The following is an 18,352-nucleotide window of genomic DNA, read 5'->3' as shown; positions in this document are numbered from 1 at the left end:
GCCGATCGGCTCTCCCCGCGCCTGTCAGACGCGAGTGAGGAAGAGCCATCAACGGCTCTTCCCGTTTACATCGTGATCAGCCGTGGTTGGACACGGCTGATCACGTGGTAAAGAGTCTCCGTGAGAGACTCTTTACCTTGATCGGTGTTGCGGGATGTCAGACTGACATCCTGCAACAACGATCGCCGCGATGTATGCCCCCGGGGGCGCGCAGCGGCTCAGAATGCTGAGGACGTCATATGACGTCCAGTCAGGATACTGCAACCACTTTGCCGACGTCAATATGTCATTGGCGGGCGGCAAGTGGTTAATTTACTTTTGGCGCTACACACTTTTCTTTAAGATTTACAAGCTTGGTATAGTCCTCATCTGTCAGCTGCCGCTCCACCACAGCAGACATTTTTTTTCAGGCAAGTACAACATGTTTATTTTTAAAAATTAAACCTTTAAAGGGGTTGTAAAGGAAATTTTTTCCCCCCTAAATAGCTTCCTTTACTTTAGTGCAGTCCTCCTTCCATTTTGCTTTTAAATGTTTACAATCCCCCAACCTCAAGACTTACCTGTCTTGTCACCACTCCAGCATTGTTATGCAACGTTAATAGCATCAAACAAAATAAGTGCTATTCCAATTTGACTGCAGAAGTGAAAATATACATTTAAAAAAAATACTTAAATAAAAAGATCAGCTACTTTGATTTAAACAATTTATTTAAGAAACTAAAATTAAAAAAAAGATGCACAAGAACATGAACAGCAAAATTAACTGTCTAAACATAACCACTGGCAAGTTTTATTAAAACAAAAAAAGCTGAAAATTACAGAACAGCTGCAGAGTGTTCCAACTCATAACATTATTCATGAACGATACGCAAGGATTCAGCATTGCGCCCGGATTCGTGCAGGAATGGAGACAGATACGGGTACAGCTTCTCCGTGAAGGTGGCATTGAAGGTGTAGATGGCAGTCATGTCGTCGGCATTGTAGAAAGATATCTGGCCTCCTTCATAATCCACATACACTCCGATTCTCTTGGGTTTGACATTAAGAAGCAGATTCTTGGATGGGGACTCTAGAGCCTTGTAAGAGTTGCCGTTTCTCAGCCAGATTGCCCAGTAGCCGTTCTTGGGGTTCAGCTTGATCTTACCCTTGCGGTTGCTGGATTCACTGGCCATACCGACATCCCAAGCGGTCTTGTCTGCCACATCCACCTCCCAGTAATGGCGGCCTGAATCAAAGCCTGAAGACCCGAGCACAAGAATACACTGGCTGAAACGCTTAGGATTGTCAGGAAGGGGGAGCTTGGTGTCACCATATTTAACACTGGTTAGCCCGTCAGCTAGGATCAGATTGGGGTGAGCCGTGCCGGGATCCAACAGCATCGGAGTCAGATCTGCACAAGGAAAGAGAAGTGGTGTTCAAAAAAAAGTTGACAGTACAGCGCCTTGAAAAAGCATTCATACCCCTTTGAAATTATCTAGATTTTGTCATGTTACAACCAAAAACAAGTACCGTATTTAATCGGCGTATAACACGCACCCTAACTTTAAGAGGGAAGTTTCAGGGAAAAAACTTCCCACAGCACCCTGCGTATAACACGCAGGTACAGTTTACCCTCTATTATCAGGGAGTGTTATACGCCAATAAATTCAGTATATTTTTTATTGGGATTTTATGTGACAGACCAACAAAGCGGCACATAATTGTAATGAAGGAAAAATCGTTTTCCAATTTTTTTTTCTTACAAATGTGAAAAGTGTGGGGGCATTTGTATTCAGCCCCCGTTACTTTGATAACCCCAACTAAAATCTAGAGCAGTGTTTCCCCAACTCCAGTCCTCAAGGCACACCAACAGGTCATGTTTTCAGGATTTCCCTCAGATGAAACGGCTGTGGCAATTACTAAGGCAGTGAAACTGATCAAATCACCTGTGCAAAATGATGGAAAGCTTGAAAACATGACCTGTGGTGTGCCTTGAGGACTGAGTTGGGAAACACTGATCTAGAGGAACCAACTGCCTTCAGAAGTCACCTATTTAGTGAATAGTCCACCTGTGTGCAATTTAATCTCAATATAAATACAGCTGTTCTGTGAAGCCCTCACAAGGTTGGTTTAGAGAACCTTTGTGAAAAACAGCATCACAAAGGCTGAGGAACACATTAAGACAGATCATGGATAAAGTTGTGGAGAAGTGTAAAGCAGGGTTAGGTCATAATTGGGTGCACCGGTCAGGTTTTTTTTAGGCGGGTTCAGATTGAACCATCCATTGCCCTCTATGAAGCGGTGGATATCAGACATGCGTGTTGACATCTGATCCGCCAAGGACAGACTGATTGGGGACCCGTTTCTCATCCGTCTGGCGAATTGGATCAGATGACAGTTGGATGTAAACCGACAGGCGGTCCCTTTACATCTGACCACACAGGAGAGTGAGCTGTCTGTCCGTTAAGCATGGACCAGTCATCCACCTGCTCAGCAAACAGATCCTCAGCTGAGCAGGCAGATCAGCTGGCTGAGTCCGCCCGTGTGAAAGGGGCCTTAAATGAAGTTTAGAGAACATGAGCGATATTTAAAGAGCCTCTATACGAGCAGAGCAAGTCTCAGGAATGGACTTGTTTACAAGACTAGCTTTCTGTGGTTGTTACGGTATGAGTGGAGCCCCACTTTATTCCTTAACTCTGCATATAGTGACATTTGTGGCCCTCTAGTCAGCGTTGCCCCAACTATTGACTGCCACAAATAATGTACAGGGTGGGCCATTTATATGGCTACACCAAAAACGAAGGTTGGATTCAAAATGGCCGCCATGGTCACCACCCATCTTGAAAAGTTTCCCCCCTTACATATACTATTGTGCCACAAACAGGAATTTAATATCACCAACCATTCCCATTTTAAGGTGTATCCATATAAATGGCCCACCCTGTATAAGGGTCCCCCAAAATTATCAAGAGGGCAGCAATCAGTATTATGTATCGGGGGCCCTGAGCCGTATCCCTCCCCCAAACACTACACAGAGGGCTGCAAACGTTCATTATAGTTGCATGTGGGCCTGGTGCTGTAGTCTGGGATTCAAGGACATTATTAAAAGGTGCTTATAAAGCGACGTCAATTTACTCAGCGCTTTACATTCACATCAAATATATAAAGAGTATGCATTTAAGTAGGAACCTCCCAAAAATTTTACAAAAACAGAACACATTGACCAAATCATGTTGGATGTACAAGTCTGTACTTACATGGAGAAATGAAGGATTTCATCAGCTTCCACATTGCGTACTGAATAGGTCCCTTGAAGGTGCCCTGGCAAAGGTCCTTTGAAAGAAGGGTATTGCCACCAGATGTAACTTCCTTCTGCTGCTCCTGGCATCTGGTTAAAGAGGGAAGAAACTTAAGTATAAAAACGCACCCAACAAATTTGTTGATTCTGATGAAGATTTATGCAAATATAAAGTGAAACTTACTTCTCAATGAATGACTTGATGTCCTGCAAAATTAAAAGGGAAAAAGTCAAGTTATTTACCGCTCATTGCAACCACCACAATGGATTAAAACACTCCAATAGTAAGCTCTTCCCGCCTGCTCCAGCATACCATTTAAATTACTTGGAACACCAGGGGGTGGGAAGGATAGGTGATCATGTGACCACTATCAGTCCCGCTAGCTACCGATCTTTAGTGCAGACGGAGAGAGCAGTCTGACAGCTCAGTCTTTACGCTGGCAAAGCCACTCAGCACAAAGCTTGGCTTGATTTATGTGTGGTGGCATTAAAACCCACGCTTTTGCTACTGCACAAGTGTTGGGCAGCTGTAAAGGGGCTAAAAGCAGGGAAGATCCACTTACAGTCAGGAAAGAAATGGAGTCTGTGTCGTCCATTCTCTCCTTGGCCACACCGATGGTTTGCTGGATGTTGTCTCTATTCTCCTGCATCTTCACCAGGTTGCTCTCCATATCTTTCTTGAGACTCTCGCCTTGTTCCTGGAGCTGCTCCAGCAGTTTCTCCTGTCGCTCCTTCAGGAACGTGTGCAGCTTCTCAAACTCAGACACAATGTGGTCCTGGAATCCATTCAGGTTGGTCTGTAGAGGAAGGAAGTAGGGTGAGATACCACGCTATAAACATGTTCTCCGAGACATGCGTCAATCACACAATCTAATGCACGGACCAAGAGTTGGCTTACTTTATGCTGTTCAATCTTCTCATTCTGCTGGTTGGTCAGCTGTTCTGTCACCTTCAAAGCTTCTTCTAGGGGAGACACTATGGAGGACAGCTCAGACTGGAAAAGAAACAAGGCCATCATAAATAAAATACTCAACCTCAATCTCAGGATCAGCAGTAATATTGCAGACCACTTACTCTGTACACGCCCACCGCGTCCAGGATGGGAAGGAAGTTATGACTTGCATGTTTCAGGGAGTCACGGCAGATGACACAGCTCAGGGTTCCATCATCCTTACAATACAGCTTCAGCCTCTCGTCATGCTCAGGGCAGTTCTCCATGGAACGGGACTTTTCCTTTCCCACAGGTTTGGAAGGAGTCACGGTGGCAGAGGAACCGGCAGTCTTCTTCACCAGGTTGGCCAGGGCTCGGTTGGTAGTGTATCGCTTCTCTGTAATTTCTTCCTTACAGTCGGGGCAGGTGAAGGAGTCCCGACCCTCCCAGCTCTTGTCCATGCAGTTGCGGCAAAAGTTGTGGCCACATTCCACCATGACGGGATCCTTGAATAGCTCATTGCACAGCAGACAGGTCAACTCCTCAGAGAAATCTCCAGAGGACACGGGAGGGGCTTCATGGACCTCCACCTTGGCTTTCTAGAACAAAGAAGAAGAAAAAAAAGTCTAAGGGACAGCAATTTACTGCAGTTAGGAAAGAAATGGGGTATTAATGATAAACGTCCATGTGCGATAGTATAGATCAGATAGTCACTTATTTAACAAAAAAAAAAAGTCTATTAAAAACAGCATGATGTCCCAGGAAACTCTTCCAGCTAAAAGGAATTTAGGAGAAACATTGGTTAAAGTACACTTCCTATAAACACACAAGTACTTTTATAGACTTTAAATTGTACACAAAGACTTGGGGAACTTATAATCAGACCCATAAACTCAACCAGGTAGATTTTAAAGTGCAACCGATTTCCAAACCACAAAAAAATGTATATATAAAGCACCATCCCAAAGACCAACCAATTTGAGAAGTATCTAAATACGTGTTCCAATACGTGCAAAAAAAAAACCCCAAACACTGGTAAAATGCAAACTTGGAAAAACCGGGTCGGGGTGAACACTGGTCTTCATTTTTGTGTTTAGTAGTTTCTCCTGGAAACAATGGAGCCAAAAAAATACAAATAAATGGTAGCTGGCTTATGGAATGCTGGGATGAAGATAATTTCGACCAAAAAAGGCAAATCCTCAAATTACTGTTTCATCCGAGGTGACCAATACGCATTTAGAATCTTGTCGCTTCAATTATAAAATGTAGAGCAAGATCCAGAGCTAGATAAAGTAGTTTTGCTTATATAGCTATAGGCGGGCATAATCAGGATTAAGACACCCAGATCAGGTCGTCTCATCTATAGCTAGCTCAATCTTTATTCTGCACTGGTGAACCAAGGAGCCAAATAGATGAAATAACTAAAATCTCCATGGCAGACAGACTGGCCAAGACCACGGAAAATTGGAACACGGGCAAAATCTGCTCGGTCTCCAATTCAAATCACCAGGTCATTCCAGCAATAAGGCGGCACAGCTCACATTGAAGGTGGGGGGGGGGGGGGGGGGAGTGCATTCATTTGTCTGCATTGGAGCCTGCAGAGAACACTGCATTGCAGATGCAATGCACAGGCCCAGACAAATTCTTCCTCCCAGCCCCAGGTGCATACAGAGGTCTGGACCTACCATTTTATGTAGCTGGAGAAACAGCACAGTGACTTCAAGTGGTGTAAACCCATATTGACCAAAAAACAAAAAACAAAAAAAAAAACACACTTGCTCATTATGCAATACTCACCTGAGATCGAAGCCCTCACTGCAGTACCCGACATCACTCCTGGAGTTACTTCCAGGTATCGCGGCTCCAGCACTGTGATTGCTGGAGCCACAATGACGTCACAGTTGGCACAGTCTAACTGAAACGGCACGATGTGGCATTACTTCAGTGCCGATCTCATCGGCACATGCAATTACAGGGGATATCTCCTAAACCGTGCAGGTTTAGGGAGATAGCCGGGGTAGCTACAGATGAGCCTTATTATAGGCTTACCTGTAGCAAAAAGTGGTCTGTAAGGGTTTACAACCACCTTCACTGCACATGTGATGCATTGAGATTTACAAGTCCCTCCATTGTAATCTTTTCACAGCTCTTGTGAATGGATCAGAGAGTTTACAAAACACAAGTGCATTTTCGCAAAAGAAGATGTTGCGCTACATCTTCTTTTTCTATGTGTATTGTGTTTGTATGACACTCCGTTGTTGCAGCTTCGTTAGCAATTTTAACTGTTTTAGCACGGTAAAATTTTCTTTTGTTCCATTTTCGCAAAAGGTTTACTTAAATTTCTCACATTGAACCATTCTCCCAAGGGTTTGAGCAAAGTAGAGAAAGAAAGAATCAGCGATTTTACACAGAACACTAACATTTGCAGAGTGATGCACCCCAGAGCTCCCCATTCACACAAGCAGGGAAAAAATGAAGTGTATTCACTACTCAGGCTTTGCCTCAGTAAAATTCTAAACACCTGATTAAGTGCTTGTTCGCAACAATGGCTGAGGGGGTGGTAAGATTCCACGGCCGAGTTGTGTACTTACCGCCCCCAACTGCTCCCCCTTTAGCTGCAGAGGACACATGCTGCAGCTGCTGCAATTTTCTTGGCGATCAGTAACTAAGCCTTGCTAAGTGCTACTCATTCAAGTCAATAGGGCTGCTCTGCGAGGACCAACTGTATGAAGTTGCGTTGTTGGGGTTCAAGTAGATGGTCAGGAGGCGATGGCGTCGCCTCACTGTCACATGCTCTCTGTAGAGCCGTCCCCATTTCAAGATCAAAGAAAAATGTCAATGGGAGTGTATGAGTCTTCCTAGTATTTGCCTCATTACACTCCAAAATTTTCATTGAGTGTTACAAGTTTGGTATCCAAGGTGGTCAAAAACCACCAGAAATTCACAAATTATAGAAATATACAGACTGATGTTGGTCTGTAAATGCTGGAGCACAAAAGGTCCACACAGAGCAACTTGCTTTACATGTGTGAGCATTAAGAGGTCCTCGTTACCCCAACTTAGCAAGGCTTTGAAATATATAAATTTATGTGGGTGGTTCTCCGTCTGAAGTGCAACACTCAGCAATGTTAGCTTGTTCCAGGTACTGCATGTTCACAGCAGCAACAAAACACAATCACAGTTGAAAATGAACAAACGATAATAGGTAGAGAAATGTTTAAATGATTCATAAAAAAGGAAATGTCAAGTCTTCACATATTCCTAAAAAATTAAATAAAAAGCAGGCCTGAGAGCATGCACTGCACACACTACACCATTGACATGACCTGTAATAAATTTTATAAAGCATGTGATGCAAAAGAAAGCAGATTATAGACATAGCATTTTATTACCAAACTATAGATTCCCTTCAGGGCCCTTTTACACTGGCAGACTTCATGGGGTCCCGCCTGTCCTTTTAGGCAGACCCGATCTGACCATCAATTGACATTTATGGAGCAGAATGTAGAATGGACATATGTCTGTTGACACCCGACGACTGCTGATAAAACGGATTGATCAGTCAAATGTAAAAAGTGGGCAGGCGGTCTGCCCATAGAACGTGGGCTGTTTCCGTATCGCCCAGCGGACATGGACTGCTGAGAGATTCCCCCACGGAGCAGGCAGATCCATTGGCCAAGTCTGCCTGTGTTAAAGAGCCCTTAGTGAAAATCCAAAAGCATTTGGTGCAAAATACACATTTTGGTTCAGTGCGCTAAAGACTTGCCAGATAAAACAGTCGTTGAAATGCAGTAGAACTTGTTTGTCATTAGCAGTCGACATAAAACCTCTACACACCATAGTGTCATAATCTTTTCAGAACGGCAGAATGTCACCAATCATAGAGGACAATGGCAACCAGAATTCTGCTCCATTTTAAAGGCATAGTCCACCTTTTAGAAAAAAAGTTGGCAAATGCACCAACATTGATAAAATAAAACATGCATTTACCAAATTTTGAATTGAAGTCTGCAGAGCACTGCAACGAGTGGGTCACAGGTGCAAGACATAGGTTCATGCAAAATATTTTCCTCAGCCACAGGTCTGTATGAAGAGGAGGCCTGAGAAGGGCCACTGAAGTACAGAAGTGAGAAGAGGGGTGGTCGCTGTGCTCCCTACATGCCACAGTGGCAAACGAGACTTGTAGGAAAAAGAATGCAAACAATAAAAAGCTGGATGTGGCTGTACCAGCGGACCCACACACAACCACAGCACATTAAAAATAAATCGGCATTCCCCTAGAGGATGCCGCCAGCAATTCGGGCAAGCAGGGCAGTGTTGGTTTTTGGGGTGTTACACCCTAAATATGAAAGGTAGACCATGCCTTTAAAAGCAAACCTGCAAGAGCAGAGCATGAGCGTGCGGTTTGAGTATGGTGCCGGTCATTGCATAGATGTTTCATGATATTACATTTCTGCAGAGTTGCAATTCAAAGCAAAAGCTTCCAGAAACTCCACTTAACGTATTTACGCGCATTAGAGAGAGAGAGAGAGAGAGAGAAAAAAAAAATAAAAAAAATAACACGACATTTCGACCCCTTTTTCACATAGCACCTATAACTCACCTAATCTTCAGTCCCAGTGTGAGAGCGCGAGTGCTTTCACACTGGGGTGGTGTGCTTGCAGGACGTTAGAAAAAGTCCTGAAAGCAGCATCTTTGGGACAGTTTGCAAGTGGTGTATACACCGCTCCTCCACCGCCCTTGCCCATTGAAATGCATGGGCAATACTGACGAAGCGTCTGCACTTTGGCAGCACTACATGAGCGCTTTTAACCCCTTCTAGGGGATTAAAAGCACCCCACTCCCTCTTGAATAGTGGTGCCAAAGCGCCGCTTAACCGTTACCGCCCTAGTGTGAAAAGCCTCTTACAAAAGCTGCAGATGGCAAGTGGCACATGCGCACTGAAGAGCACAATATGCAAGAAGCATCGACTAGAGAGAAAAGAGAAGAGAAAGAGAAAAAAAATAAAAAATAAAACATTTGTTTAACATTCACAAATGTCCCATAAGAGAAAGAAAACCCTCAATTGTAGGACAGAAAAAGAATACATTTTATATACAAAAAAAAAAAAAGGAAAAAAACGTATATGATAAAGGGCAGACATAATGGCCCACTATGTGCCCTATTCACACTGCAACACAGGCGGAAGGTACATACAGGCAGAGTTTTACTGCAGCGCACTGGGAAACATCACCACCAATGCGGATGAAGTGTCACTTTGTGAAAATAAAGTTTAGAAGAAAAAAAAAAAGTGCGAAGCTTCAAATGTTCCTGGACAGACGTTCTCACACATTTTAGCGTGGGGTGCTGTTTAAATGACCCCTTAAAAAGGCAAGTAGAAAAAAAAAAATGTCAAGAAAAGTGGGATCAATGTAGGGCTCTATTCAGAACAGTACATTTCCTGGGGGTGCCTTTAAATACAAACGTGAGGCACCCTGGAGAATGAAGCCAACTGAACTTCTCAGCCGCCTCCAGAGACAGACCTCCAGGGGTCTCAGCCTCCAGACATGGCACCCTGAAAGGGCCGATCCTCAAAAATCATAAGATAAAATGTGTTTGCGATCTAACAGCTGGCTACAGTGATGGTTAAGAACAAAAGGAAAAAAATAAATAAGGCGCCAATGTTTGAAAGGCATCGACTTAGGCGGCGAGAGCTTGGCGGAGTGGGTTTGACAGCCCGCGTGCGTTACCTTCGCTTCAGGTTCGTCTGGGTTTTTCTCCTCCGTTTTTTCGTCCTCGGCGGCGTCTCCATTGGGCACTTCCTCCTCTTTCGCTGGTTTCAGCACCAATCGGGTTTTGTCCACCCACTCGTTTTGACGGCGAGCCACTGCGGAAAAAGCGAGCTCACAATAGGTATTTTTTCATAACACACAGACAAGATGAGAAGGCGGGGGGTATGGAGTGTGGCTCGAACCCCAGCTTCTACTTACCGCAGGACCCCAGGACACTGGAGGAAAAGGTGGACAAAGTTATAAACATTTGAATTAAACCGGTAGAATGGAATTCCCTTCACACGCCCTCCATTTACTGGAGAAGACGACTAAATGCAGCAACACTCATCTCACCCATCAATGTGCATTTTTTGTTTGCCATCTTGTCTGCAGAGCATTGCAACTGAATGATGCTTCTTGGGTGCAATGCACAGGCAGCTCTTCTCTTCCAAGCCCTTAAGCTGGATACACACTATACAACCATTGTTAGATTTCTCTTCAACTATGTAGTAGAAGGGCTCGCCTGATTGCATACAAATTCAACGTGTTTAGGTTTGACCTCATATGGTTTTGGTAAATCTAAAGAAAAAAAATAGTATAGTGTGTATCCAGCCTAAGGTCTGTACAAAAGGTACAGACCCAAGGCTGGAGGAAGTGCTGTTGAACTACAGAGTGGTAGGAGGTTGAGCATGTCCCATCAGACCAGAGAATGCCGTCTTCATTTGTCAACAATCCCAGCCCTGAATGATGCAGCTGTGTGGTATGTTGTATGTAACCATGCTTCATGTTACTCCCTAAATATCAGCATAACATGAAAACATGGTCACAAAGATGATTTGGCTTTTTAGGTGCCCAAAGCCATCATGTGTGACCAGTCTTAGGTCTGTGGGGCACTCCATCACCACATTGGGGCAGGTAGCAACTGTCAAAGGTGAGAATCCATGTCTGACAGTTACCGCTATCCCCCCCCCCTGTAAGCAACAGCAGACCTTTCATCACTCCTCTGCATAGGCTAAAGACCTAAACCTCACCTACACAGAGGAGTGAAGGGAGATCAGATCTGCACATCCAATCACCCTCTTACTCAAGGTTGGCTACAAGCCGATCAAAACAACTGTTCTCATAGTACATAATTGGCATTTGCCAATTTTAGACTCCATACACACCAATGCCCTAGGGAGGGCAGAAGTCCTCCCCTGTCATTTGTGTGCTGGTTTTATATTAAGTGCAGAGCTGAAATAAGCATTGGCTCAAGTTTCAGTCTGCAGCCTGCTCTCCAGCCATTAGCCCCCTTTGGATGGGTCCTAGAAGGGCCCCATTGGAATGGCTCTAGGAGACCACAATATAAAACTGAAGGTGGTTGTAAACACAACACACTTTTAGCTACAGGTAAGCCTATAATAAGGCCTACCTGTAGCTACCCTTGATATCTCCTAAACCTGCATGGTTCAGGAGATGTCCCCATGTCATCGGTGCACTAAAGAAAACTGATGAAGTGGCACGTATGCCCTTTTACACTGGGGCGCTTTAGCACAAAAAAAATAGCACCTCTCATACCTCCCCAGTGTGAAAACCAAAGTGCTTTCACACTAGGGCGGTGCGCTTGCAGGATAACAATTAAAAAAAGCCCTGCAAGCAGCATCTTTGGGGCAATGTATACAGCGCTCCTCCACTGCCCCTTGAAATGAATGGGCAGTTGCCAAAGTGCATCGCAACACGGACGCTCTTAACCCTTTAGTCGGCAGCCAGTAGGGGTTAAAAGCGCCCGCTAGGAGCCAAAAAGCGCCATTAAAACCAGCGCCGCTTTACTGCTAAAGCCCCGCTCCTCCCCAGTGTGAAAGGGGTCTTGGACTCATGCAGCCAAAGTAAAGCCGCAGATAGCGGACCCTTATAGCCAGAGACAACTTGTCCACTTTTTTTAAACAATGTGATTTTCTATTAGCTCTGATGGGAGCCATGGGTTAAACATTTAACAACCCATCCCTGCAAGATAAAAAAAAAAGGATTACAGATTGACATAAGGAAGAAAGGTTGCCATTGCTGAATGAAAATGCTAGTTGCCTGGCTGCATGTGCCCAATACGTTTAAAAAGCCGTGAAACAAGCAGGAGCCGAGCCTGGCAGGAGAGGCACAATAAAGTTTTATTTAAAGTGGAACCAAACCCATTAATTTAAAAACAGTTCTATTCCTAGCATGAAAGGAATGCCATGACACGTGCGTGTGCTCTCAACCAAACTGTCAAATATCTGGTGTCACAACTGATCACATGTGCAGCACAACAGCAGCTGAAGATCAAACGGAGGCCAAGATGGCCGCTTCCTCGGCTTGGGTTTAGTTTCGCTTTAAGCTCTGATAACAGGTGGCTGTGTGCAAAAAGCCACGCGACTTTCATTTCCTAGGAGTTCAGCAATTGCAGCCTGCAAAGTCATATTCCATTTCAGGGATCGCACATATTCACCCAAACATTTCCCAAACCGGTTCTGTCACTTTCAAGGGCAAAAGGCATTCTATAAAGTTAAAACACACAATGGAGGGGCTGACACGGGAGCTTTACACGTGGCTTTTCTTTCCATTTGAGTAGCAAGCCAATTATCATTGGTGGAAGTCAGAAGGAAACCCTCCAAGTCAGACCAGCCAATTTATTTTGCACAGACGACAGCCATGAAAAGCTCCTGGGTGCTCCCAACCTACAGCTGACCAAATACATTACCCCCGGGGCAGCACAGGCGACTGCAACAGCCCGGTACCCCCCCGGGCAGCACAGGCGACTGCTACAGCCCGGTACCCCCCCGGGCAGCACAGGCGACTGCTACAGCCCGGTACCCCCCCGGGCAGCACAGGCGACTGCTACAGCCCGGTACCCCCCCGGGCAGCACAGGCGACTGCTACAGCCCGGTACCCCCCCGGGCAGCACAGGCGACTGCTACAGCCCGGTACCCCCCCGGGCAGCACAGGCGACTGCTACAGCCCCGGTACCCCCCCGGGCAGCACAGGCGACTGCACAGCTCTCGCCTGGAATCACAAGACCCAAACCAATAAAAATGGAGCCGGAAAGGTTCAACCATCCAAAAACTGTTTTTCTGATGATCAGAATTGTACAATTCCAGTCCTTGTGGGCAGGTGCTGTTGTGAAAGCACCTTGATATGTTTTTCTCCATCAGGCCCAATTCACACTTCTGTGTGTTCTATCAGGTGATGTGCACGGCATCTGCCCATTCCTTTCCTATGGGTTCTTAAAACTCCCCCCTGCCAGCAGGAGCCAGTCCTTTAAGGGCAGCCTTGGCACTAGAGGAGTTTCCTGATCATGTGACCACTGTATTTGCCTATCACAGTGCCCATGTATCAGGAGCCTCTTGCGCCATAAACGCCCGCCTGACAGTGCTGGGGCGTGCAATTAATCACACCCCTAGCACAGAACGTACCGCCCAAGCTGTATGCATGTGACAGCACGGTGTTAAAGACTATCACTGCAATTCCATATATATGCATGCAACTGGCAGAAGGGACTAACAAGCTTTAACGCATTAAAAAGTAAGACCATTTTTTTGGCCAGCACACCTCAATGTATAGCGGTGCGCTCTTTATCGGGGTCTATTAAAAACCAACAGGGTGCCTCCAAAACTCACATAGAACATACGTTACCGACCGGCCTGCATAAGCATGGAGCTGGCCTAGAGGTTGTGTGCCGGCACTAAAGACTAATGTATGTGGCCAGCTGAAGTAGACGGGACCCTGCGACAGACAAGTAATGTATACATTCTATAGAAATTCAGTGAGAAATACTGGAAGTGTTCTTGAGAGTTCAGCTTCTCAATCACTTCCTGGCAGATTCCTTATTACATCCCAGACAATACACATCCTAGCTGATAATACTGATCGGTCGTTGTTAGAGTGACCTGAAAACAAAGACACTGCTGTAGGAAGAAGCAGCATATTATTCATACAGAGGGGGGGGGGGGGGGGGGGGGGGGGCAGAAAGGAAATGGAGGTTTCCATCTTATTACTTACAACCAACGTAATGGACGTAGAACTCCTCCCTGCCGGCCTGTTTATTCATCCGGGTCTTCACAATCTCTGCGTCATCTGCAATAGAAAATACACACGCTGAATATACCCAGACAGGAGCCAATGGGAGCAGAGGAATAAACACCAAATATACCCAGACAGGAGCCAATGGGAGCAGAGGAATAAAACACCAAATATACCCAGACAGGAGCCAATGGGGAGGAGAGGAATAATACACACTTAAAGGGGTTGTAAAGTTACATTTTTTTTTTAAATAGCTTCCCTTACCTCATCCTTCCATTTTGCTTTTAAATGTCCTTATTTCTTCTGAGAAATCCTCACTTCCTGTTCTTCTGTCTAACTCCACACAGTAATGCGAGGCTTTCTCCCTGGTGTGGAGTGTCGTGCTCACCCCCTCCCTTGAACTACTGGAGAGTCAGGATGCCCACTAACACACAGCTCCTTTCTCTATCTGCAACGTAGAGAGCGTCCTGACTCTCCTGTAGTTCAAGGGAGGGGGCGAGAACGACTCCACACCAGGGAGGAAGCCTCACATCACTGTGTGGAGTTACAGACAGAAGAACAGGAAGTGAGGATTTCTCAGAAGAAATAAGGACATATAAAAGCAAAATGGAAGGACGAGGTAAGTGAAGGAGGACTGCACTAAGGTAAAGGAAGCTATTTAGGAAAATAAATTGTACCTTTACAACCCCTTTAATATACCCAGGCAGGAGCCAATGGGAGCAGAGGAATAAAATACTAAAACGGAAGGGTCCCCCGGTGGGGATTTTTAGCGGCATGATGCACATCATGCCGCTAAAAAACCCCAACGGGGGACCTTTCCATTTTGTTTTTGCACTTTTGGGCTGTGCGGCCCTTGGACTTTATATATGCGTTTTTTCCCCTTTCATAAAATACTAAATATAACCAGGCAGGAGCCAATAGGAGCAGAGGAATAAAATACTTAATATACCCAGACAAAAGCAGAACAAACCATTTTTTGCTGCCTGCCCAATATGTGGGTGAGATTCTACCCACCTGCTGTATCAGTAACAACCAGCACTGAAATTATATAAAACATTTTATATACATATGTATATAAAATGCATTTTATCCCCCCCCCCCAATTCTTGGCGACATCTCAGTGTTGCCGATTCTATGATGCCCCTTTAGTTACTTCCCATCTACATGCCCTGCAGTGATGGTGGGCACAGTGATTCTCTGGGTGGGTATTGTTCTGTGTGATGAAATGGTCTCTTGTAGCCTCCATCAGAAGCCCATGTGACAATGGGGGGTGTGAACTAGGACAGGAAGTACAATGAACTTTGGGGCAGGATCACCACAAAGGATGAGCTCCGGCGGCGTGTTCGCAAAGTCCGCCAGGAAGTCAGCGCTGCTCGCAGGCAGTGAGACATTTCCCAATGTGCGGCGCAGAGATCAGGAAATGTCTCCCTGCCTGTGACTAGCGCAGAGCAGCGCTGACTTTCTGCACATGGACTTTTCATACACGCCGGAGCTCATCCCCAATCACCGAGTCTTGTGTTTTAACTAAAGCTGCAGATTTTAACAGATTGAAAAAAAAAATCTTCATTGTGTTCTCCCCCTCACTCTATCCCCCCCACCCTCTTCTAATTTTTTTCCTACTCACTGTTCCAACACCCCCCCCCCCGATGTCAGCCCCTCCCCCCCTCAGAGCCCGGAACACAAAGGAAGCAGAGAGCTGAACGATTGTGCGTCCGGAAGTCCACATCCTGTGCAACATGAAGAGCCATCTAATGCCAGAACAGAACCCGCCATTGTCCTCCTCGGCCTATACTGCTAGAAGAAGAATACAGAAGAGGGAACCCTGCAGGGGGACTGAGAACCCTCATTCATGGTCCAACATCAGAAAGAAGAGGCTAAATAAGCAACACACTGCGTCAGTCAAGCAGCATGGTCACGCACATGTCTCTAGGATGGAAACCCCTCCTCCCCCCAGGTAAGCAACCCAACCAGCAAAACAGGTGCAGCAAGAGTAACCTGAGTGTGCCCTTCACCCCCACCCCCTTCAATAAACACAATCAGCCAAACATAAGGGAAGTGTAATCCCAGATAGACACAAAACTGAGGGGGGTTTCCAATCTTCCTGTTGAATACGGAGCCAATCATAATGCAAGGCGAAAGGCCAAGAGGAAAGGGCAAGGCCAAGGCCAAGAGGAAAGGGCAAGGCCACAGGAAAGGCAAGGGAAAGGCCACAGGAAAGGCCACAGGAAAGGCAAGGGAAAGGCCACAGGAAAGGCAAGGGAAAGGCCACAGGAAAGGCAAGGGAAAGGCCACAGGAAAGGCAAGGGAAAGGCCACAGGAAAGGCAAGGGAAAGGCCACAGGAAAGGCAAGGGGAAGGCCACAGGAAAGGCAAGGGGAAGGCCACAGGAAAGGCAACGGGAAGGCCACAGGAAAGGCAACGGGAAGGCCACAGGAAAGGCAACGGGAAGGCAACGGGAAGGCCACAGGAAAGGCAACGGGAAGGCCACAGGAAAGGCAACGGGAAGGCCACAGGAAAGGCAACGGGAAGGCCACAGGAAAGGCAACGGGAAGGCCACAGGAAAGGCAACGGGAAGGCCACAGGAAAGGCAACGGGAAGGCCACAGGAAAGGCAACGGGAAGGCCACAGGAAAGGCAACGGGAAGGCCACAGGAAAGGCAACGGGAAGGCCACAGGAAAGGCAACGGGAAGGCCACAGGAAAGGCAACGGGAAGGCCACAGGAAAGGCCACAGGAAAGGCAACGGGAAGGCCACAGGAAAGGCAACGGGAAGGCCACAGGAAAGCCACAGGAAAGGCAACGGGAAGGCCACAGGAAAGGCAACGGGAAGGCCACAGGAAAGGCAACGGGAAGGCCACAGGAAAGGCAACGGGAAGGCCACAGGAAAGGCAACGGGAAGGCCACAGGAAAGGCAACGGGAAGGCCACAGGAAAGGCAACGGGAAGGCCACAGGAAAGGCAACGGGAAGGCCACAGGAAAGGCAACGGGAAGGCCACAGGAAAGGCAACGGGAAGGCCACAGGAAAGGCAACGGGAAGGCCACAGGAAAGGCAACGGGAAGGCCACAGGAAAGGCAACGGGAAGGCCACAGGAAAGGCAACGGGAAGGCCACAGGAAAGGCAACGGGAAGGCCACAGGAAAGGCAACGGGAAGGCCACAGGAAAGGCAACGGGAAGGCCACAGGAAAGGCAACGGGAAGGCCACAGGAAAGGCAACGGGAAGGCCACAGGAAAGGCAACGGGAAAGGCCACAGGAAAGGCCACAGGAAAGGCAAGGGGAAGGCCACAGGAAAGGCAACGGGAAGGCCACAGGAAAGGCAACGGCAAGACTCTTGCAGCCATTTCCAAGAATCTATAGGAGGGAAGGAGGAGTCTTCTCAGCTAAACACACACGCATGCCTGAGCCAAGGGAAGATGGATTACAGGAAGTAAATGCTACATGAAGCTGCCCTTACGCAAAATGGCCGCTGTCAGAAATGCTGTCAAAACGATTTCTTAGCAACAAAGTATAGAGACATGGGGGGTTGCATGGAATCGTTATCTGTTTGTGGCGCTCAGATGCCGCATAGTTCTGCTTTAAGCAAACCCTATATTACCGGAAGTATTGGGACACACACGACCTTTAATGGCCTTCCAGTCTTAGTCCGTAGGCCTCAATATCGAGTTGGCCCCGCCCTTTGCAGCTATAACAGCTTCACCTCTTCGAGTTGAAGCCGTTATAGCTGCAAAGGGCGGGGCCAACTCGATATTGAGCCCTACGGACTCATAGACTGGAGGACATTAAAGGCCGGCGTCCCAATACTTCCGGTAATATAGGGTGTGCACTTCCCGGGTGTCGCCTTAACACGAGTGAATAAAGTTTCCCGCGCCTTTGCAGACACGTGGGAAGAGCACGCGGCTTCCGCACCACGTGGTTCTAGGATCAGATTGGTAAGGGACACGTCATCACCCCGGGTGGGGGGACAAGGCCTCACAGGGGTAGGTGGGGGGGTATTATACACACACTATATATAGATATGAGGTAAGTACTCACGGTAGGTGCCGTCCTGCCTCTTACAGGAGTAGGTGGACCCGACAAGGACGGTGAAGTCCTCTTCCTCCTCGTCTTCCCCTCCCCCCTCCTCTCCGTCCTCCATGTTCTCCTCTTCTTCCTCCTCCGGGTTGCTCTCCATCTCCTCCGCTCCCTCCTTCACCTCCGGCTTCTCGCTCTCCGCTTGGGTTACGGCGGCCATGGCGGGGAATCGTCTAAAGGGCTGGAAGGCCGGTTACACACGCGAGGAGGAGAGTGAAGGGCGGACTGCAACTTGCCGAGACAAGATGGAGACTGAACAAAGCTGCGGCGTGTACCCGGCTATAGTCACTCCTCTTCC

General features: G+C 47.0%; 1 protein-coding gene across 1 annotated transcript; it reads right to left on the bottom strand.

Moving 5' to 3' along the window:
* Positions 1 to 690: 690 nt before the first annotated feature.
* LOC120942999 (nuclear factor 7, brain-like) lies at positions 691 to 18,343 on the bottom strand. The gene is made up of 9 exons (XM_040356017.1): positions 18,016 to 18,343; positions 13,967 to 14,041; positions 9,938 to 10,074; positions 4,352 to 4,807; positions 4,176 to 4,271; positions 3,841 to 4,074; positions 3,462 to 3,484; positions 3,237 to 3,367; positions 691 to 1,390 (listed from the first exon to the last, which is right to left on the bottom strand). Exons 1-9 carry the CDS (start codon positions 18,212 to 18,214, stop codon positions 852 to 854), a joined length of 1,890 nt encoding a protein of 629 aa, XP_040211951.1. The 5' UTR covers positions 18,215 to 18,343; the 3' UTR covers positions 691 to 851.
* Positions 18,344 to 18,352: the final 9 nt, after the last annotated feature.

The sequence above is a fragment of the Rana temporaria genome, chromosome 6 (assembly GCF_905171775.1).
Source record: "Rana temporaria chromosome 6, aRanTem1.1, whole genome shotgun sequence".
In the NCBI taxonomy this organism is placed as follows: domain Eukaryota; kingdom Metazoa; phylum Chordata; class Amphibia; order Anura; family Ranidae; genus Rana; species Rana temporaria.
This window is presented reverse-complemented; position numbering and strand designations above follow the sequence as displayed.